The sequence below is a fragment of the Chanodichthys erythropterus genome, chromosome 3, assembly GCF_024489055.1.
Source record: "Chanodichthys erythropterus isolate Z2021 chromosome 3, ASM2448905v1, whole genome shotgun sequence".
NCBI classification, from domain to species: domain Eukaryota; kingdom Metazoa; phylum Chordata; class Actinopteri; order Cypriniformes; family Xenocyprididae; genus Chanodichthys; species Chanodichthys erythropterus.
In genome coordinates this window covers 34,548,685-34,571,347 of record NC_090223.1, presented here as the reverse complement: position 1 = coordinate 34,571,347, position 22,663 = coordinate 34,548,685, and the positions used below count along the sequence as shown (strand labels likewise).

The 22,663-nt window shown below is 38.1% G+C and overlaps 2 protein-coding genes across 3 annotated transcripts; both read left to right on the top strand.

Moving 5' to 3' along the window:
• The first annotated feature begins 476 nt into the window (after positions 1-476).
• rpl27 (ribosomal protein L27) lies at positions 477-5,019 on the top strand. The gene is made up of 5 exons (XM_067381917.1): positions 477-550; positions 1,140-1,222; positions 1,350-1,519; positions 4,486-4,596; positions 4,925-5,019. Exons 2-5 carry the CDS (start codon positions 1,142-1,144, stop codon positions 4,971-4,973), a joined length of 411 nt encoding a protein of 136 aa, XP_067238018.1. The 5' UTR covers positions 477-550; positions 1,140-1,141; the 3' UTR covers positions 4,974-5,019.
• Positions 5,020-7,450: 2,431 nt separating this feature from the next.
• slc25a39 (solute carrier family 25 member 39) lies at positions 7,451-21,889 on the top strand. 2 transcript variants are annotated; one of them, XM_067381913.1, is made up of 12 exons: positions 7,451-7,576; positions 10,332-10,441; positions 10,969-11,028; positions 13,173-13,223; positions 15,227-15,336; positions 15,422-15,489; positions 16,099-16,223; positions 17,986-18,159; positions 18,251-18,360; positions 19,055-19,136; positions 19,309-19,392; positions 21,597-21,889. In XM_067381913.1, the coding sequence occupies exons 2-12, from the start codon at positions 10,345-10,347 to the stop codon at positions 21,713-21,715; spliced, it is 1,080 nt and encodes a 359-aa protein (XP_067238014.1). In that variant the 5' UTR covers positions 7,451-7,576; positions 10,332-10,344; the 3' UTR covers positions 21,716-21,889. The 2 variants fall into 2 exon arrangements, with proteins under 2 accessions (XP_067238014.1, XP_067238015.1); XM_067381914.1 differs by having other exon boundaries at positions 7,479-7,576; positions 10,310-10,441.
• The last annotated feature ends 774 nt before the right edge of the window (positions 21,890-22,663 follow it).

The window sequence follows — 22,663 nt, the reverse complement described above, 5'->3', positions numbered from 1 at the left end:
TAATATCTCCAGGTGTTTGTAATATCACCCAAAGTTGGTTGCTTGTCAGTCAGGACTGAGAATGGCTTTCAAATTGAGCATAAGATGTAGGACTGTAAATTGGTGGTAAAGTTAAATACATTATCATACACGTTTGAAGTATTTCCATAAACATTAGATAGAAAAGAATAATTATCAAACAATTACAATAATACAATAAGTATAATGTTCTGAAAATAATATATTAGGCATTTTATGTGTGCGTTTATGTATTTTTACTGGTTGAATTTCTTGGAATTGTAACTAAATCACTATTGAATGTGATTTCACACACATAAATTAAAAGGAAGGCATTTATCTTTTTATGCCCAAAGACGAGTATATCGCATATCCGACACTTGTATATGTGTTACTCATAGTTATTGCAGTAGAGGGTGACATTTATTTTGTTTTACCAAAGTGTACACCAAATTACAAATCGACGGAAATACGTCACTCTCTGCGGGTGTCAAGGGTCACGCTCGCGCTTTCTACTTCCTTTCCTGTTGTCGTCGGCCATAGAGCACCATCAGTAAGTTTGATACACGAGAAGAAAATCCACGAACATCGATAAAGAAATAAAACTCACGGGATTTCTGTCATGTCACTTATAGAGAGAATATCCCTGTCGAATATTTAAAGTGATTATTGTCTGAATATTGCGCTGAGAGTGGGAGATGATTGGTTTATAGTCACTCCGTCTCTGTCTGCTCCTAACATGATAGCTTTCCTTCCCTGTGCATGATAGCTGAGAAACTAGCGGCAACATGCGTTTATTATTACTCGTTTGCGATATACACATGAATATGTGAAGATGATGAAGTTGTGAAGTGGATAAGACATTTGTATTAAAACTCTGTCGTTTTAGTACAGCTGTATGATTACTAGTTAGCATAGTGCTGTAAGCTGCCATATCTAGACTAATAAATGTGCTGCCCCGAAGAGACAAGTTACACTTACAGCATCACTTTAACTATGACTTCAGATAATTACGTTTTTATTTTACCCATTACGACGGTTTTGGCGATATAAGCTGCTTGTATTGTGCTAACGTTACTTGGCGTGATGTATTCTGGTTTTGCTTTTAAAGCTAATGTCTCCTGCAAACTGCTGTTTTTCAGAGATGGGCAAGTTTATGAAACCTGGTAAGGTGGTGATGGTCCTGGCTGGACGTTATGCCGGACGCAAGGCTGTGATTGTCAAGGTAATTTCATTAATACCTCTCCATCTTCAGGGAAAGAGTGCTTCTGCGGTTGCATTTTGTATAGTATCATAACATCTTCAGTGTTTGTGTAGTTACAGTGTTGTTCTCTTTTTATTCCTCCCTTCAGAACATTGATGATGGCACCGCAGACCGTCCTTACAGCCACGCTCTGGTCGCAGGCATCGACCGTTATCCTCGTAAAGTCACAGCCACCATGGGCAAGAAGAAGGTTGCCAAGAGGTCCAAGATCAAGGCTTTTGTCAAAGTGTTCAACTACAACCACCTCATGCCAACCAGGTAAGTACAGACGGAGGGATGTCTGCAATAATTCATACAGGTTTAGAGCAACGCTGGTTCTCATGAGTCTTTTATACACACCAAGGCAGTATTTATTTCAGGGATGGACAACTCTGGTCCTGGAGGGACAGTGTCCAGCAGAGTTTAGCTCCAACCCTAATCAAACACACCTGAACAAGCTAATCATGGTCTTTAGGATTAGTAGAAAGTTATAGGCAAGTGAGTTTTTATCAGGGATGGAGATAAACTCTGCAGGACACTGACCCTCCAGGACCGGAGTTGTCCATCCCTGATTTATTTGATCAAGCACACAATGAAAACAGTAATACTGTGAAATATTAATAGCTGCCCCTAATATTCGACTTATCGTTAGTCGACTAGAAGAGGCTTAGTCGACCCAAAATTTTATTAGTGGGTTAGTTTCAGAGAAAAAAACCCTTGTGGCGAAGTTGCGCAGTCCGTGAGAGATGGATTAGTAATTCCTTCGCTTATCATCCAACAACCTCAAATATAGCTTATTTGCTACATGTAAGTAGTAGCAACTTTACATTGCAGCTGCTCGCTAGGCTTGCTGCACTAGTCGGTGTTAATGAACACTGGTTACATCACTGCCCCCACCTTCATTTACATTTTTTTTTTATTTATAGTAATTTAGTTCAGTTAGAGAACAGACACTACAATTAAAAACTGAACGCATCTGTTCAATTCAGCGTGAGCTGAACAAGAATCTCGGCACAGATGAGCAGCAGGAGTCAGATTTCACCTCACACACTCCTGACTGATAAAACAATGATGAAAGATTTGGCTTCAAAGTGAAATGTAAAATGCCTATTTAAGTGAGTTTATCATTGTACTGTTTTTCGTGAAGAATAATAATGAACCCACCTAAAGTAAAGCAAAAGTAAAATGCGCACAGGCGTTCATAATGCCGCGTGTCCACTGGTGTGGAGTAAAGCGAGCGTTTTCAGTTAATTCCTATGGAAGTTGAGCTTCCATAGGAATTACTTGCAAACGCTCAATCTGCTCTGTGCCAGTGGACTGCAAACGCTCAATCTGCTCAAGCACCGTAAGCAATTTAAAAGCCAGGTGGAAAAAGAGGGGAAAACTCAATCTCCAGATCCCCCTCACTGCCCTGGTGATACCGGTATTACCGGTGTTGTCACACGTTGCTTAACTGGTGGGAGATTTCCTCACCGTTACATCATTACGGTTCGCGCTAACGTTAACCTAGGTAAATGTGTGCTTTTATTAGGTGCATATCCAAGTGTTCATGTGGATTGTGGAAGCTAAAGTATAGCGCACTTTCTGGAGGCGCCAGTGCAATCACTTGCATTCCCCCCACCCCCGATAACAGTGGAAACAACTTAAAATACTGTCATTTTTGTTATTCAGATAAGAGTAGTACATTATTTGAAACTGTAAAAGTCTACTTTATTTGTGTAAACTCACAATAAGAAATAATTGTCTTTGTAAAATAAAGAAAAAAAACAGGATGCACTTTCTGCCTTGTCGGCTTCTGTGAACTGAAGTGTGATGACGAGTCAGTGTCGTCAACTTGACTTCTGCAGCCGAAAACATCAATAAATTAGGGCTGGGCGATATATCGCATGCAATTGTCACGCGCATTTCGTCAGTAAAGCCGGTTCCCCGATTACCGCTAAATCACCATCACCTGCTTTCAAATGGAGCGCCATTTAATAGACAGAACCGTAGATCACTGACAAGCTACGCAATATCACGTTCATATAGCAGATGAATCGCCTTCGATAATGAACGCGATATTGCGTGGCTTGTCAGTGATCTACGGCTCTGTCTATTAAATGCCACTCTATTTGAAAGCAGGTGATGGTGATTTAGTGGTAATCGGGGAACCGGCTTTACTGACGAAATGCGCGTGACAATCTCATGCGATATATCGTGCAGCCCTAAAATAAATTATTGTTTTCACAGTCTTCTGGCGGTTTTGTCGTCATGCATTCATAATCATTATTTTTGCCACTGTAGCAGCTGATTAGGCCATGCATTTTATATTGGCAATTAAAGGCTCATTATTTTGAATTGAGCATATATATATATATATATATATGATCTTAAGTTTAGGGCAGCCCTAGAGATATTATAATTTTAAATGTTAGTTTTCTGCTCAATGTTAAACAGTCATACTTTTTTATTTTTGTGTAAATCGTGATACATATTTTTTTCAGGATCTTTTGAATGGGTAGTTCAGAACAGCATTTATTTAGATATATTAAATCTTTGTAATATAATAAAAGTCTTTGTCACTTTTGATCAATTCAATGTCCTACTAACCACAAAGTTGAGCAGTAGTTTATATAGATGCAACTTTGTGATGACTGGTTGATGACAGGTTGAAGTATGGTTTTAGTTATAATTGTCTTGTTGGACTATTTAGGATCCCATTGCGCATTACTGACCATCGCGTACAGTTTTCGTGATTGAAAGTGCTTCTTTATGGATGGAACTAAATGCAGTTGCAGTTACCCACTAATATATGCTGGGGGGGGGATTTACCTATATTGTGAATTTTTAAACACAAATTTAGGTTTCAACAATGTGTTGCAGTTGCAACCAGGATATGAGAGCAAATCATTGAATTGAAGTCAATTTGGCTCTACTTGCCCTCTCCATTTCTTCTTGAAGCCAAAGTGTTAAAGCCAGAACAGATTTTAGGACTTAAAAGGATAGTTCATCCAAAAAGGAAAATGTTGTCATTACTTGCGCTCAAGTTGTTCCAAACTAACCATCTAATTTGCCTTTTAGTTGTGATTTAAATCGTTGTGTGGCATCTCTGGTGTGCTCTGCCGTTCAGAGTTCATGTTGTCTCTGCGTCTTGACTGGCACATTGTTTCTTTTCCCTGTGTAATGAATGCAGACTATCACAAGGCAGGTTTTAATTTTTAATTATGTACATTTGTTTGTCTAATCAATGCATAATTTTTCCTCAGATACTCTGTTGACATTCCTCTGGACAAAACTGTTGTCAACAAGGATGTTTTCAGGGATCCTGCTCTGAAGCGTAAAGCCAGGAGAGAGGCCAAGGTTAAGTTTGAGGAGAGGTATGTGTTTGTCACCAGATACATCTGAACTATTTTTTTAACAATTACATTTAAATTGGATGTTTAATCTTAAATGCTTAAATTTTACATAAAGGCTTAGATATCTCTCATTCTGTAGTGTGTGTAGTGCACAAATATTTATTTGGCTTACTAGATTTGATCCAGAAAGTGTTGTGGCAGAATTTGACTCATAGCATAGCTTCTGTTCAAAAAGCTGAGTGTATGAACAGTCTGATCTTGTTGTGCACTGGACAAAATATTTGGTTTGCTACTGTTAACATAAGCATGTATTGTCCTAATCAGTGACAAGGAATGTTTTCTGTTACAGGTACAAGACAGGCAAGAACAAATGGTTCTTCCAGAAGCTCCGATTCTAAGCTTTCATTGGTTTCGCAAATAAATCTGTAAAAATCCCACAAAGTGGTCCTTGCCTCATTTCTGTTGACTTGTCACCTTGTATTTTCTGATTCATGATAATTGCTTCCGGAAGAGATTGCATACATTGTCTGAGGTTTCTTATTAATCTCATTATGTCATATACTCAAGGTTGTTACTGCAGGGTTCTTATGCAGTTAGAAAAAGTATGGGATTTGACTAATTTCCAAGTGGAAGAATTTTCCAGACAATTGCCCCTATTCTGTTTTCTTAAAGTTAAGAATAAGTTTTTTTTTTTTAAATATCATACACGTAGATGCAAACTCCTCACCTTTCAATAAGAACTCACCTTTTTGAGATCAATATAGGTCACCTATGGGAATTGCATAGATCCAATGAGTGTTTTATAGGGGTTGGGGGGTCTTACAAGGATACTTGTGAACTTACAAGGGTAAATAAAGAACTGGTAGTTTCAGTAAGTACTATACAGTGCTCTTTACTTTTAAAATTGTATAAAGGGTAATATAGTATTTGAGGTCTGAGATGTGGGAACAGTGCAGTTTTAGTGCGGAATTGCTGTCTAATCAGCCAATACCGTCTTAAATATTAGCATGCATAGCACTTCATCTTTTATAACGTGACCCAATGTTGATTTTGGTAAAATGTTGCAATGTATAAAACAATGTTATCTTATTTATTTTTTGTGAAAAATGACAGTTTTGGACAAAGTAATAATAATAATAATAAACCTTAAAATAACCACAAATGAGCATGTAAAGCAAATATCTTTGGAGCATGCCCCACGCAATGTTCTCACCTTTTTTTCCCCTTTTATGCATCCCTGCATACAAGCAGAGTGATTTTATGGCAATATTTAGTGATTGTCAAACATTTAAGGTGAACATTTATTACGTGAACCTGTTTGTCTTTATCACAAGCGAGTCTTTTGAACTTCACTTAAAGAATGTGGGTGTGCCTCAAACCAGCAACAACTAAAGGATCAACAAACAATCATCTAAATCAGACTGTACTTTGCTTTTTGGTGGTCGTGCCACATCAAATCACATTTAGGACATCAAACTGTGTGTCAGAGGTGAATATAAAGATTATAAAGTCTTTTAGGTTTCTTATGTAAGTGCATGTTATCACTTGGAGAAAATAATAAACAGGTAAATTACAAATACCTGTACTGTGTACCAAATTTAATGCTGAAAATCGTTTTGGATGAAGCATTTGTTAAATATGGTCTGAAAAATCTGCAGAGTGGTTTGGAAACTTGAGTCTGGAAAAGTATGGAATTTTGAAATGCAAAATGTGTAGGAACCCTGTTACTGGTCATCTAATTGGATGTTACTGTTTACATTGTAAGGATGAGTATTACATCACCCAAGATATTAGTGAACAATATAAACAACTATAAACACTGGATAACTGGTCAAGTGGTAATGCAGACCCACATGGCTGGAAGAGTTTCCATAACTTTTTAGTCTTTTGTCTATTTAGGCCAAACATATCAAACAATATCCACCCTGTGACATGGCCACCTAAAAACAAGAAAGCTTACAGCCCAATGCATGCTAGTGTGAGGGAAGTGATCTCTAAAGACTCGGGAGGGAAAACCTCTTGAGGTTGTGAAGCTGAAAACAAGACTTTGTGTTTCTATTCTGCATATTTTGCTGGATTGTAACTTATTTCTGATACAAGTATATGAAAGTGAACTTGATTACAGTTATGACTGATAATGGTAAAGCTTTGCATGTACACAAACCTACATGTAGCGTTATAAAAATGAGAGCTGAAATATAAGGAATTTTACTGCTATAAACTATTTAAATTTATATCAAGGCACATTTTTCCATATCTAAAAACATTTCAAACGTGTTTTTGCATTGCCACTGTATGAAACTAATTTTAACACTAGCTCTGAAGATTATTTTCTGTTAAATGGGAGCTCTGGGGTTAAGTATGTCAGGTGTTTTGGGGTGAGCTGTTATTGTTGACCTTAATCTTCTTGAAAAACCTGAAATGGGCTGTCACATTTCAGAAGAATCTGAGGGAGCAGTGGGAGAGACAAACACAACCACAACCTCACAGTTTAGAAAATGTTCTCATGTTATTTTATATTTCCCTGCAACCTTGATGATTGAAAACTATAATAAAAAAGCATTTGTTTCTTCAGTCCAATATAAGATACAACTCATCTAGTTTTATTAAGCAACTATTATGTAACTCCTTATGCAAATCCTTGTTTAAAACTCATATATCATGTCTCTGTGTTATGCAGTTTTATAATTTCAGTTGATAGCAGACATACTGCAATATAACAAGGTGGATTACATTTATTTGTATCCCATTTCTCATTGCCTAGAAGACAACTTCAGGCAAAACGTAACACGACTTAGCTGGGCTGCATGACAAAAACAAGCCCAAACCTGTATCTGGCATCAGATCGGCTGGCAGGGGGCGCAGTGTGTTTCTCAATAATACCAGCCGCTGAGTGCTGTTGTGCGCATTGAGACGCTCCGAGAGCACGGCGGAGGAGAGTCTCGCTTCAGAATGGCACGAACCGAACAGATGCACGAAAACCCTCCGGTTTAGACAAAAGGTGAGTTATCTGCATAAGCCGTGCTATTAATCCTCAAATAACATACCCTTTCTGCTGCATTCGCTTCAAAAGGACTCAATTAATATCACTGCTCTGACCCATACTGTGCCATGATCTTGCGCCATTGCGTTTAATGCGATCAGCTCATGAAACTGGACTGATGGAAGAGAGCCGTCACCGCACAGGCAGTTGAAGGTTATACAAGGATTTTGATGTTTGTTCCATAAAGGTTTTGTTTCGTTTTGTTTTTAACCAATAGTAAGAACCAGAAAAAAAATACATTGTGCTTTGTTCTGGACAGGCAATATTTCAGCTACCTAACCAAGACTTGATAATCAACTTCCTCGCTCACCAGTGTTTTGTTTTCTTAGCTGACAGCACGTTTTGTTCTTTGTTTTTGAATTTTGGCTTTGAATTATTACTGTTAATGTAATATACATTAAATGTTATTTAGTAAAATATTCTGATGTTGATTAGAAAATACGGCTATTAAGTGACTTTTGCAACATTGACTGACTTACTATTTGCAAAACTAGGCATGTTTTCTCATGTCTCAACAAACTTGTTTATACAGGGGTTGAACAATGAAACTGATACGCCTGGTTTTAGACCATAATAATTTGTTAGTGTGCTGTAGCGGCTGATACAGCATCAGTTCATCTTGGGAATGAGAGATTCACAGTGGCCAGAGGGATTTTGAGCCCTTCCTCTTCCAGGACAGTGGTCAGGTCACTGTGTGATGCTGGTGGAGGAAAACGTTTTCTGATTTGCTTCTCCAAAATACCCCTAAAGTGGCTCAACAATATTTAGATCTAGTGACTGTGCAGGCCATGGGAAGATGTTCAACTTCACTTTCATGTTCATCAAACCCTTCTGTCACCAGTCTAGCTGTGTGTATTGGTGCATTATCATGCTGATACATGGCACCCCCTTCAGAGTACAATGTTTGAACCATTACGTGCACATGGGGCTACAGAATTTTTCGGTAGTCTTTGGCAAGCACAATAGCGAATGCCATGATATTGAAGCCCAAACCATCACTAATCCTCCCCGTGCTTCAACAGTCTGGGTGTTGAGCCTCGTTGGGGCTTCTCCATGTGGGAAAGACCGACTCATCAGAGTACAATACATGTTTCACATTGTCCACAGCCCAAGATTGTTGGCACCAATGAAACTGACATTTGGCACTGGCACGAGTGACCATAGGTTTGGCTATAGCAGCCCGACCATGAATATTGACTCCCGACAAACAGTTTTGGTGGAAACCGGAGAGTCGAGCTGCGCATTTGCTGCAGTGAGTTGTGGTTTTATGTTTTTTTGGATACAATCCGGGTAGTACCTGCACATCCCTTTCAGACAGCTTCCTCTTGTGTCGACAGTTACTCCTGTTGAACGTGGTTCATATTGTGTGGTGATATGCCAACATTACTCTGGACACCATAGCTCTTGATACACAGCAAAGACTTGATGTCCTGGTCACAGATGAGCCAGTGAGACGCACATAAAATTTGTCCTCTTTTGAACTCTATGTCTCCCAATATGTTAAGTACTCTGCTAATTCAACATTCACACTCTGATCACACTCGTGCATATATGGATGTGAAACCTCCCAACACTTTATTGGCCAGTGTTTCAGTTTCATTGTCCAACTCCTGTATATGTGAAGAGATGTGAAGGAGTGAGATAAGAGCTGTTTGGGGTTTGTTTTGCTGCTCTAGAGATGATGGACCGCACTTCTTATAACCCATGAGATAAAATAAGCATGTTTGCACTCATCAAAATGACATAATTGCAGCAAAAACACGTATTAGCAGCAGCCTCCTGTACCTTATGTATGTCAGGCCAACATGAAGATCGACTTTGTGCTCACAGCTTATTATCTGCTCTCTGTTGATCTTTTAGCATATGGATTTTCCTTTCTGTGTTACTAGCCTAAAGCTGTCATTTGTTCTAGCTTTTGTACTATTTGTCAATTTTGTAGAAGGTAATAACAGTTTAATGTAGTTATAATTCTCCAATCCACAAGTGTTGTTGGTTTTTCCCTCTAGTATTCTCCTATATTCAATCATACTCCTTGTTGGATGGTGAAGTTGTACTCTCTTTCATTTTAAAAGGATCAAGTCTGTCATCATTTGCTGACCCTCATGTCATTCCAAACCAATATGATTTTGCTTTGTGGAACATAAAAATATATAGTGAAGAATGTTTGTAATCTAACAGTTTTGGTTCCCATTGGGAGGAAAAGCAATGGTAGTCAAAGGGGACCAAAACTGTTTAGTTACCAGTCTTCATTTTTGGGTGAACTATCCTTTTAACTCTCCTAACTAACCCAATCTTTGACACTGGACATGTTGCATGCTGAATGCATCCAGGCGGCACGCTTGGTGTCGGTCAAAGTCTCGTGTTGAATTGTTTCTTATAAGGTAGTTTACTGACTTTCGCAGGAATAGTATAGGGTACGGGGAGGTTGACCCGCCCTGGCTGTGTGCTCAATAGATAAGATATCAGTATGCTGTGCTGGGCCATTATAATCACCCCTGCCGCTAGGAGTTACTTTCTCTTAATATCCACATTTATTTTTGCATAACTGTCGTTATTTAAGAGCAGATGACATTACATGTCTTGCATAGGACTGAGGAGGTCAGCAGGTCTCCCTGTTGACAGGATATGTAAAACAGGACCATAAAAATAACCTAAACTTCTTGGATGAATGTATTCTGATATATGTGTTAGACCCCTCTGCTCTCTCTTTCAGGTGGGCCAGCAGGATGGGGGAAGGGCCTGCAGTCAGGCCTTCGGCTGCTATTACGCCCGTGCAGCAGATGCTGGCGTCTGGCACTGGGGCTGTGCTAACATCTCTTTTTGGTGAGGAAAAGAATCGGCACAATCATTTCTCTATTCCGAGGAGATTCTGTTTTCACTGCACATGTTTGTGATGTATTTTTCTTTCATTTGTCATTTCCTTCATTTGTCCAAATTTAGCTATGTTTTCTTTTCTTTTTCTTTTTTTTTTTTTCTTTTTTGAAAAAGAGTAAACATTTTATCAAATACAAATTTTTAGAAATAATAAATTGAGTTCAACAGGAAAACAGCTATTTAAAAATTTAATATTTCCCAACATTACTATTTCATTGTATTTTTGATCAAATAAATGCAGTCTTGGTGAGCATAAGCGACTTCTTCTCAAACACAAACAAAATCTTACTGACCCCAAACATTTAACTAGTAGTGAATGCTAAGATATAATTATGTTTTCATATAGTAACTGGGTTGACAGTTTTATAGTTTAATTTGAAATTTTCTGCTTGTGCAAGTGTTGCGCTTTATACGTAGAATCAAAACTAACTTTTATACAAGGCTAAATCTCAATTTTTCTCCCTCTTGCTCTGCAGTCACACCATTGGATGTAGTGAAGATCAGACTTCAAGCGCAGCAAACTCCCCTCTATCAAGGTACAGATCTCAAGCATCTCTTCAATTCTTGATCAACAGAAAGAATGTCAGATGATTGAACGGTGAACTTCATGCGTTTTCTCTAGACATTATACAAGTCACACCAGTTTATCATCAGTTCTGGTGTTTTAAATTTCCCTTCAAATGCTTTGAATAAACCGTCTTCAAGTTCAATTTATCTTGGTCATACTGTAAAGCTGATCTCATCTGAGGCTTTATCTCTTGCTGCTGCACTCTAAAGACACCCCCCCCCCCATTATTGCTAGTGCTAGCTCCCACCATTATTGCAAAAATGACTCCAAACAGGTTTTTCAAACACACCCTGTCTGCCATTACTTGTTAAACTCAGTCCTTCCCCAAACTCACCGTTGGTTGAGTAAGCATTGCTGTTGGGTTAGTCAGGGTACTAATAGAGCTAATGTTTTCAAATCTACAAATGGCTTTGATTGACCTACAAATGGCTAAGTCTCTGCATATTAAGCTGGAATAAAATAATTAGAACTACTTGAGCTTTATTAACAGTGAAAATGAAATTACACTAACGTTCAAAAGTTTGGGGTCTTTAAAGGGGGGTGAATCACACAGTTTTTAAAGGGGGGTGGGGGGGGTGGGGGAGGGGGGTGAGAATCACACAGTTTCTGCCTTCAAAGGGTGCAGCCTCTGAATTGGGACACAGCCATTGTTGAAAAATCTCTCGGCTTCCGTAACCCAAACGAAGCGCGTTGATGGGCGTGCTCTTGCTCTTGTTCTGGATGATGTGTGTGTGCACGCTTATCAGGGAGAAGTGCCTATACAAGGAATTCCGCCCTTTATTATGTGATACAGACCATACTTGAAAAAAATCTTCCACAACCGGAAGTTGTATATTTGGCACAGAAATACTCATAAGTCCAACTCATGTTTAGAAACTTTGGCCATGTTTAGCATGAGTATCCAACTCTTTAACAGTGCAAGTAAGTCAGAATGTATGAAATAGCATTAGACTCCCCCTTTAAAATCTACATGAAGCAGAAGTTTCGATTAGTCATTTTTCTTCCCTGTTGTGATGTGTATCTGAGTGAAAATGGCTTCTCGAGCTAGAAAAGTGTAGGGTGTGGACATTATTTTGTCCAACTCTATTTGTTTGGGTCGTTGAGTTATTGTGGTTTGCTTTTGCTGTGATGTCATGTGAGTGACAGGTTGTCCTGCCCTCACATCTCGCGCCAATAAACACGTCATCAGAGAAAAGATGTATTGAAGGAGGGAAAGTTATTTTGATGAAATACCAGGGTTCCAGTTCGTTTTTTAAATGCTCTTTCCTCGCTAACTTCCCTTGGTCTCGTTGACTCGGATGTACGTCATTGCTTATGTTGCATGAGTGCCCACTTCTGGCGTAACCTTTTCAATGGGCTGAACTGGAACATCCTAAGCCCTTGATCACTTGGAATCTGCTATGGAGTTGATTTATTGTTTTTTTCCCCCTTACAAAATTGTGTAATATAGCATTCTGTATGTATATATGTGTGTTTTAAATGTTTAAAAAATAATTAATATATTGTATAGTTGTTTGTGGTAGGGTAAATTAAACGCGATATGCGGTGACGTCATAATCGTGTTGCACTGTTGGTTTATGGAGCTGCCTGAAGTGTACATATGAAAAACGAGAGAGCGAGGGTCTGTCTATATAAAATTCCCTCGTCCAGTTCACGAAGTGGAACGCACTTCAAAATGGCGGCAGGGATTCCCCCGAGGGGAAGTGTTTGGGGAAGTTTGCAAGTGCGTGTCTAAAACTGGAGTGGAACGCATCCCAGGGCATAGGGATTGTAAAAAATAATGTGGGATAAATCATAAATACTACAATATTCCATGTTTTTGAAAGAAGTCTGCTCACCAAGTCTTTATTTATTTAATAGAAAAATACATTGTGAAATGGTATTATAATCTTAAACTTATTTGAAATGTAAATCTTTTGTAACATTATATATGTCTTAACTGTCACTTTTGACACATTTAATGCATCCTTGCTGAAGCCAAACTGACCCCAAACTTTTGAACTGTAGTTTCTATATATAAAAACCTGCTGTAAGCACTTGATAACACAGACCTCATGCTGTTTTGCATTTGCTATATGCACTATGAGCTATCTTTCTCTCTCTTTCTCATAGCACTAGCAGCAGATTCAAGGCCCTGGGCTAGGGTCATCCATCCTTCAAAATGTGAGTATGCAAAACAGATGAACTGTCGTCTGTGCTCATGGCGAAGCTCACTTCACTAACACTCGCTAACTACCACTCAAAGAATTGCAAGCATACATTCTGCAAAACAACTAAATCACAAAATGCAAACAACATTTTGGCTTATATAACACATCTCTAAAGGGGTAAATGTGAGGTCACATCGCAAACAGACTTGACGCATGTGCACACAACACCCCAACAAGTTGAAAAATGCATTCAGAAAATATTTCCGAGGTCTGCTCTGCTTGTATGTAAATGTTTATTCAGTATGTTTATAGCAGTGGACCATTTACAGAACTCATGTGGACAAACTAAAAGCCATGCCAGGTAGACCTACCTTGAACCTTTCTTGTGTAATGTCCAAAAATAGTAGGAAGACTGCTTGTTTGTGCCAAGGCTGATATTGGTTAAACTGTTGAGGCATGGTCAGTGCCATGGTCACTAATATTTATAGAGCCTCTTATCTAAGACCTAAATCCTAATCTCCAAATCCTTTGAACTGAATACAGAAAATAATCAGAAAATAATTTTTTGGAAAACTCAGTGTCAAAGTGGGATCACATGGTTGTTATATGTCTGCACATACAACAATCTAGGAGTCATTTAGTTTGCACACTGCATAGACAATTTGTTTTTTGTCTCTGTTGTTATTAAGTGTATTGTGGCAAACAAAGTCACGATGAAACAGAGGTAGCAAGCATTTTTTTTCCCTCTTATTTGATGTACACCTAAGTGACATGGTGGTGACCTGGTTCTATGCATCGGTTGTTGATTGGATGGAGACTGATGTTAATGCTAGCTTGCAGTCATGTGTAAGGGTTTAAGGCAAGCAGACAAAATGATTGAAGAAGCCCTGTATATGCCACCAGAAATAAGTCTGAGGTTTAAGGATTAAGTTATAGCATTTGGATCAACAATTAAAAGCTCATTTAAAAAATAATGACACGCATGCATGGATGAATCATTCACAATCAGATTAATAACATGCATTTATAAAATAGACTGGGTGAAATTTAATGTCGACTCAAACTCTTACATGTATTGAGTCAGTGTGCAGTTGCTGTCCCAACTTTAGACTGCAGGTTTTTACTCAAAATGCTACAATAACCAATTGCAAGATTAAAAATTGCTAAAAGTGTTTTGTAGTTCACAATTTTTTTATTATTTATTTTATTTTTTTGTGATTTGATTTCTATCAAAGTCTATTCAATCTGCACCCATATTTGCAGCACTTCTGGCAGCTATTTCAGGCATCTAAAGGCAGGAACACACCAAGCCGACGGCGACGAACTAGTGGCGACAAAGCAGACAACGGGGTTGGCTCACATTGGCAGTGTCTGGGTCCAAAGTTGCCCTGACACGATCGACAGCCGATGGCCAAGTAGCACGTCCGTTCTGCACCTGCGTGAGATGAAATGCCTTTCCGTACCAGCAGGTGACAGTAGCTGAAGAGCCAATCAGAATGATCAGATGGCCCGACTCTGACACCGATTCAACATGTTGAATTGGCCGGAAAAAAAAAGCCGACAAGGACCAACTTCAGCGACGGTGCGGAACACACTGAGAAAACTTAGTTGGCCGATGAACAAAAACTGCCCGACGGCCGACTGTCAGCTTGGTGTGTTCTTGCCTTATGACCAAATCCTATCTACTTGAATGAGGGAATCCTGAAGAACTGCTTGCCAAAATTTAAAATTAAAAAACATATTTCAAATTGGCAACAAAATCTGACATGAACTGTCCCATAAAAGTTGTTTCTTATGCCCAAATAGCATTAAAAAACATTTTCGGGCTAAATCTACCAGTGTCCACCGGGGCTCATCGCACTTTCTCCAATTCATAAGTAATATGAATGCGCCATCTTTGTATATCTAAAGTCTTTGTCTATTCTGAGTACTTGGGTGCTTGTGGCCATTGACAGTGTATTCACAAAAGTATTACACTTTACATTTAGACTGCTATGTTTTCTCTGTCTTTTTTAGGGAAATGTTTCCTGTATTGCAACGGGTTGATGGACCACATCTATGTGTGTCAGAATATGTCAAGCTGCTCCAGCTGGTACAAAACCCCTACCCACTTCAGTGGGACCGTGGTAAGAATTCATTTGCACCTTTCCAAATTTTTATTTGGAAAAAAATTTGTAATGACACATTCATGATTAATTCACTTTTTTTCAGGATGCATTTGTTAAGATCACACGAAATGAGGGGCTCAGGTCTTTGTGGAGCGGACTTCCCCCCACACTGTAAGTCCAGCATCATGTCAGTGTACAGTTGCATATAAACTGCGTGACTTGCTTGCTTTATTTGGACTACATCAGTTTTATTGGACAGAACTGTAATCGGTGCTATCAGGTCTAGTCTAGTCTTGTGTTTAGTGTGCCTCTCTTAGTAAAGTGTGTGCTGTAACTGCAGCTCATATGAAAGACTTTGATTCAGTTCGAACAAGTGCAGTTGCTGAAAGTAATGACTTGTAGTTTAGTAATTAAGTCAGATTTTAATTCTGTAAATGTTTTGACAGATTCAAAGATTGAGTGAAGGATTCTGTAGGATTCAGACAGATAATTCTCATTAAAAGAAGTCATTAGTTGTGAGTTCGACTACAGTACTCATGCTGTTTACTGAATAACTGAAATGCTGTGTAAGCGTATGACCCTTTGACTTTGTAAATGTATAAATAACATGTTAATGATTGATCTTCTGAATCAAGCTGACTGTAAATAATCTATTTTGGGGTCAGTTGACTTGAGCGGACAAACCAGCAAATAAAAACAACCATGAATCCTTGAAAATGGCACATACTTGTAATAAGTGCACAAGCTGTTTTCAATGAATGCTCATTGGTGTGTTTGAAGGGTGATGGCGGTTCCTGCCACAGTCATCTACTTTACCTGTTATGACCAGCTGCGAGACTTCCTGCATTATGGCATGGGCTATCAAGGGGACCATATCCCCCTTATAGCAGGAGGGTTAGCAAGATGTGAGTATTTACTGTCTCATCCAAGCATTTTTTACAAGACTGTAGTATTGTAATGTGTATTATGAGGATCTCAAAGTGATATAATGTGCGTCTCTAAACAAAACTGTGGAAATAAATCTGTGATTGGCATAATTAAATTTGATCTGTCACTATTGGATATTATGGATTCTCATTTTCCCTGTGTTTACATGTAGATTTGCTGTATATAAGCCATTCAAAGGTTTGTGGTCAAAAGAGTTTACTATGCTCATCAAGGCTGAGTTTATTTGATCAAAAATACAGTAAAACAGTAATATTATGAAATATTACATTTTAATATCGATGTTTTATATCTTAATATATTTTGAAATGTTATTTATTCCTGTGACGGCAAAGCTGAATTTTTTGCATCATTAATCCAGTTTTCAGTGATTCTTCAGAAATCATTCTAATATGCTGATTTATTGCTTAAGAAACATGTATTATTATTTTGTTAATGTTGAAAACAGTTGTGCTGCTTAATATTTTTGTGAAAACCAGTGATATTTTTTGATGATTAGAAAGTTCAGCAATTATTAGAAAGAACAGCAATTATTTGAAATCGAATCTTTTGAAACATTATAAATGTATTTACTGTCACTTTTGATCAATTTAATCTATTCTTGTTGAATAAACATAATTTATTTTAAGAAATCTTACTGATCCCAAACCTGAAAATTAATTTTTCACACTATAAATTATAATGCTATAAATTCACTTGTAGTATTTAAAATGATTGATTTAAATGTTGTATTTTAAAGGGTTAGTTCACCCAAAAATGAAAATAATGTCATTAATTACTCACCCTCATGTCATGCCACACCCGTAAGACCTTCGTTCATCTTCAGAACACAAATTAAGATATTTTTGATGAAATCCAATGGCTCAGTGTGGCCTGCATCGACGGCAAGATAATTCACTTTCCCAGAAAGTTACTAAAGACGAATTTAAAACAGTTCATGTGACTACAGTGGTTCAACCTTAATGTTATGAAGCGACAAGAATACGTTTTGTGCACCAAAAAAAATAAAAATAATAATAACTTTATTCATCAATATCTAGTGATGGGTGATTTCAAAACACTGCTTCAAATCTTTTGTTTCGAATCAGTGGTTCGGAGCGTGTATCAAACTGCCAAAGTCACATGAACCATTGACATTTTGAAACACTTATGATGTAACAAAGTCTTGTTTACTGAAATCACGTGACTTTGGTGCTCCGAACCACTGATTCGAAACAAAATATTAGTAAAGCTTCGAAGCTTCATGAAGTAGTGTTTTGAAATCTCCCATCACTAGATGTTGTTGTCAAGTCATTACTCTGTTTTTTTGCCGCACAAAAAGTATTCTCGTCGCTTCATGACATTAAGGTTGAACCACTGTAGTCACATGAACTGTTTTAAATATGTCTTTAGTAGCTTTCTGGGCATTGAAAGTGTTAATTTTCTTGCTGTCAGTGGAGGCCTCACTGAGCCATCAGATTTCATCAAAAATATCTTAATTTGTGTTCTGAAGATGAACGAAGGTCTTACGGGTGTGGAACGACATGAAGGTGAGTAATTAATGACAGAATTTTCATTTTTGGGTGAACTAACTTAAAATTTTGACAAATATTTCAAACCCAAAATGTTAATATTGGTGCATCCCCAGTTTTGTTGTATTTTTCCAGGTGTTCTGTTTGATTGTTATTGTTGTGGTGTGATCTCTGTTGTCACATTATTGACATCTCTCTCTGTGCTGCTCAGTGGGAGCAGTGTCTGTGATCAGTCCTCTGGAGTTGGTTCGGACTAAGATGCAGTCCCGCAGACTCCCATACAGCGAGCTGATGCTGTGTTTTCGCTCGGCTGTGGCTCAGGATGGCTGGTTATCTCTCTGGAGAGGCTGGGGACCCACTGTCCTACGGGACGTGCCCTTTTCAGGTCAGTGACCTGTACTTTCTCTGGCAACGTGATGTGAGCGGGATGTTCCACAGATGCAGTGCTTGACTGTTTTTTTTCTTCTCCCCTTAAGCCCTTTACTGGTTTAACTATGAGCTAGTGAAGGCACAGCTGTGTGAGCGGTACGGGGCACCACAGACCTCCTTCACCATCAGTTTTACAGCCGGGGCTGTCTCAGGAGCAGTGAGTGTCCCAGTAAAGCCTGATATGATTGACTTTTACTTCATTTTAAATGACGCATTATAAAAAGGAGCTCAATGGCTATAAATTAATATGGATAAGTTTATGAATGATTACATAAGGCTACAGTGAGAAAAAAGATTAAACAATGTGAACAGAGCGTGATCTCTTATCTGGCCTGACAAACAGGCGTTCTACATGAGAACAAATGCTAGGTCGACTTCTGTCCCCATGAATGTAGGACATGTTTGAAACTGATCTTTTGCATTGAAATCTAAACTAATGGTCAAGTGATACTTTGTGTAATACTACTTACTACTTAATACATAAATACATATATACTACAACATTGTTGAACTTCTTTATAATGGAATTGGTTTTGCAGTGATAATAGAGTTGTATAATTGTGAATATAACAGAGTAATGATTATTTTTTTCTCTTCTGCTCACCAAGGCTGCATTTATGTAAAATAATAATAATAATAATAATAATAATTTTTCCTGTAAATGGCACATTTTCTGCATCAATATTTCAGTTTTCAGTGTCACATGATCCTTCAGAAATCATTCTAATATTCTTTTGCTGCTCAAGAAAAAAATCTTAATGTTGAAAACTGCTTTTCTGAAAACCATGATGTGATTTTATCATGCAGTACTGGCCTTGCTGATCAGAATATCAATTTTCTTTCTGACACAGATCGCTGCAGTTCTGACCCTGCCGTTTGATGTGGTGAAAACGCGCAGGCAAATCCAGTTAGGAGAAATGGAGGCTCTTGGAGGTATTCTGTATAATAGTGTAATAGAGTGTTGTAATACTACCTGAATGTTGAGAGAAATGTGATCTCATTAGGTGACTACTCTCTTTTAAAAACATTTTAGAGCTGATTACGTAAGCAAGGATTAATTACATTTATCGGGCATCAAATTTCATGACTTTTTGACCTTTCTCAGCAATCTCGATGAAGAAACCGGCCTCCACATGGAACATGATGAGGAATATCTGGATTGACATGGGATACAGGGGATTGTTTGCAGGTAAGCTCTAATTGCTACAGATATTGATGTCAAGAGTAGTTATATAACTACTAACCAAATTAGAGATTGGCATCAGGCTTGTTTGGGACTGTCAAGATTAACGCAATAACTGCCTGCAGTTTAAAGAGGACCTATTATGCCCTTTTAGAAAGTCTTGATTTTGTTTTTGGGCTCTTCTAGAATAGGTTTTTATTCTTGAATGTTCAAGGGCTCTATCATACACCTGGCGCAATGCGACGGCAGACGTGACGCAAGTGTTTTTTGCCAGTTTCAGCCCGACGCAGTTATCATTTTCACGTCCTGCGTCACGTTTAAATAGCAAGTGCATTTGTGCCCATATGTGCGCACATGGGCATGCTGGTCTGAAAACAAGGTGTGTTCAGGCGCATTGTTGACGTGTTGCTATTTTGAGGGAACAGAAATAAGCTGCACCATTGACCAACAAAAACCTGGGGCCTGTACCATGATGGTAGTTGAATAAACTCAGGGTTAAAGGATTAGTTTCGAGTTGACAAAACCAAACCACTCCAATCCGGCTTTGTTTGTAGCATGATGCTTATCATCAACTTTCTCTGTCAACTCAGGCTTTGATCCTGAGTTTGTGCATATGAATCCGTGACATCAGTGGTGAACAGCCAATCACATGCCTTGCAACAGAGATAAACTATGATTCACTTCTCACTAGAGAGCCAGCGCTATTCAAAACTCTTTTGCTGAAGGTTAAGAGATTGATGAAAATGAAGTATTTAAAATCATTTACACTGACAAAAATAATTTTCCATGAAAGAGGCCAGATAAAAGAAATCAGTGCAAGTGAAACTTGTGAAAGTTAGTTTATATAGTTGATAATATAGAGCGAAAGAGACTCAAAGGTCACATCATATTTAAAGTTTATTTACAGCTTATTATTCATTTATAATTAAGTAATTATCATTAAAACCACACAATTTCATCGTTAAATTTTTATTTTTACTATATAGTGACCTTTAATTCGGAGGAAGAGAAACTGGGGGAGTGACTTTATTGTGTTGAGTGTGTCAATGTCACTTATCTTACATCTGATTGGTCAAAATTTCAGTTTGAGATCTCTTTCCCAGAACAAAACCTGTCCCGGAGCATGTTAGCCTTGGAGTGTAAGTTATTATGGTGATGAACACCGCTAAAAGCCACTTTCATGGTACCTAAAATCCAGGATTGACGCAAACTAATCTGAATCTTACCTGGCTAGCCAGCTAATCCAGCTTCACGGTACAGGCCCCTGGTCTAAAGTCAATGGTGCAGTATTTTTTTGTTATTTAAAGAGCGTGTTAGTAATATGTGCCTCTAGGTGTGGGTACATGAGCAGATCTGTTTCCTCCCTAGAGAAATCTTCAGTTTTTCTGCTTGCAGATTCTGCCACCTAACTAGCGAATCCACCAAGGCGCCAGCGCAACTGGCTTTTAAAGGGAATGGGAGAATCTGATTGGTTTATTTCACGTTATGCCCAAAACACCCATTACTCATTAAGAGACTAGGTACAACAATTTTAGACCATGTGCCACGCGTGCCGACCATTTTTCCCATCGTTAAAGTAGCAAAAGTGAATTCGGACATGCCCTAAGTGCACTTGCACCATGCACTTTAGACCATTCGCGTAAATAAAAAGAGGGCCGCAAATGTGCTCTGATTGGTTGGACCAGTGTGTTGTAATTGGTCAACCGCTTCAAGTGTGTTATGGAAATGTCACAATCCTTACCATAATGGCGAATTTCAACACACTACTAACGCAACTCAACCAGCTCTCATCCCCATCTTTCTTTCTTTGTTTCTTTTTTTTTTTTTTTTACATATACCTTGGGTGGGAATTATTTAAATGAGGAATATTGTGATGTGTTCATTTCCAGAAGAAAACTCAAGACTTCAATCGAGGCATTTCAGAAACAGAGCTTACTGATATAGACAATAAATCCCTTTGGAGTCACTTTGTGCTTTGTAACTTTGCAGACATTTTTTTTCATTTTCAAACAGTAACATTAGGGAAAGTTGAAAATATAACAATAGATGAGTACATTTTTAATTTTTTTTAATTTTATTTTATTCTGGCTGAAACTGTTTATTGGTACGGGACCGAACTGGATTAGAAATTACACACCACAGCTATAACATTTTATTACTTAAACAGTGATACTGTTACATTAAATAAACAGCTTTGCTTTTTTTTTCAGGTTTCCTTCCAAGAGTGATCAAAGTTGCTCCCGCCTGTGCAGTCATGATCAGCACTTATGAGTTTGGGAAGACTTTCTTTCAGAAGCGTAATCTGGATCAGGCGAGATGCTGTCTTTGAAATGGGCGGGAGATGACCTGTGGTTTGTCCAGGATCAAGCCCTTAAGAAGCTGAGAGGGACTCATTGTCAACTACTGCAAACACTGACAACTTAAACTCAGCATTGTGATGAGTTGTTTTTTTTGTTGTTGTTGTTTTTTGTTTTTTTTTTTACACATAGTTTTCTGAAAGAAACTCTAATTGTTGGGAGTAAAGGAATAAAAAGCTGTGAGACTTTAGCTAATACTTCTTGTCTAAGATGTAGGACTTCAGATATGATGCATCAATAAATGCACAATTCTCCCAAACCCTGTGATGCCTTAGGGAACAATACCAAAGCATGCTGGCAGAAACACTACCTCCCCAATAATGCCCCACTTTATTGAAATGGCTGCCGGTTGTGCGCGGCATCCAGGTTGTTGTTATCTGCAGTGCATGACTTGAGTCCCTTTTTTTTAAAGACACAGTGCTGCCCTCTGCTGTTCATTTTGAAGAATTCTCAGAATGAATGGATAAACTACTCAGTACTGAGTTTTACTCTATTTCAGCAGGGAAAGTTTTTGTATTAAAAAATTATTGTTTTATTTGTTTTGTTTTTTTTCCCAAATATTTAATTTTTCTAATTTACAAGACTAGTCCTTTTTATAGGCACTGAACTTGGATTTTTTTTTTTTTTTTTCAAGGGATGACCTATAGTGTGTAGTGGATGGATCTCTGCTCTTGTCCTCTTAACTACACCTGCATTTAGCTCATATATGAACTGCTGTAAAGATACTGCTGACTTGAAATGATTAGACAGTTCTCACATTTTATCTAATAAAAGACGTTTAAAAACCTCTTCATCTTCAAAGTTTAATTTTCAAGTCGACATAACGTGCATCATTTCTGCACATTTACTGAAGCATACTACATGAATGAGTGGTGAGAGAAAGTTTCTTAAAAATAATTGAATATGCCTGCGATGGCCCT

Bases quoted from the DNA above. Each gene is read 5' to 3' on its own strand.
- slc25a39 (XM_067381913.1), top strand. From the start codon at position 10,345: ATGGGGGAAGGGCCTGCAGTCAGGCCTTCGGCTGCTATTACGCCCGTG. The intron at 10,442-10,968 runs GTGAGGAAAAGA...CTTGCTCTGCAG, and splicing joins TGTGCTAACATCTCTTTTTG to TCACACCATTGGATGTAGTG. The intron at 19,137-19,308 runs GTATTCTGTATA...GACCTTTCTCAG, and splicing joins AGAAATGGAGGCTCTTGGAG to CAATCTCGATGAAGAAACCG.
- rpl27 (XM_067381917.1), top strand. From the start codon at position 1,142: ATGGGCAAGTTTATGAAACCTGGTAAGGTGGTGATGGTCCTGGCTGGA. The intron at 1,520-4,485 runs GTAAGTACAGAC...ATTTTTCCTCAG, and splicing joins AACCACCTCATGCCAACCAG to ATACTCTGTTGACATTCCTC. The intron at 4,597-4,924 runs GTATGTGTTTGT...TTTCTGTTACAG, and splicing joins AAGGTTAAGTTTGAGGAGAG to GTACAAGACAGGCAAGAACA.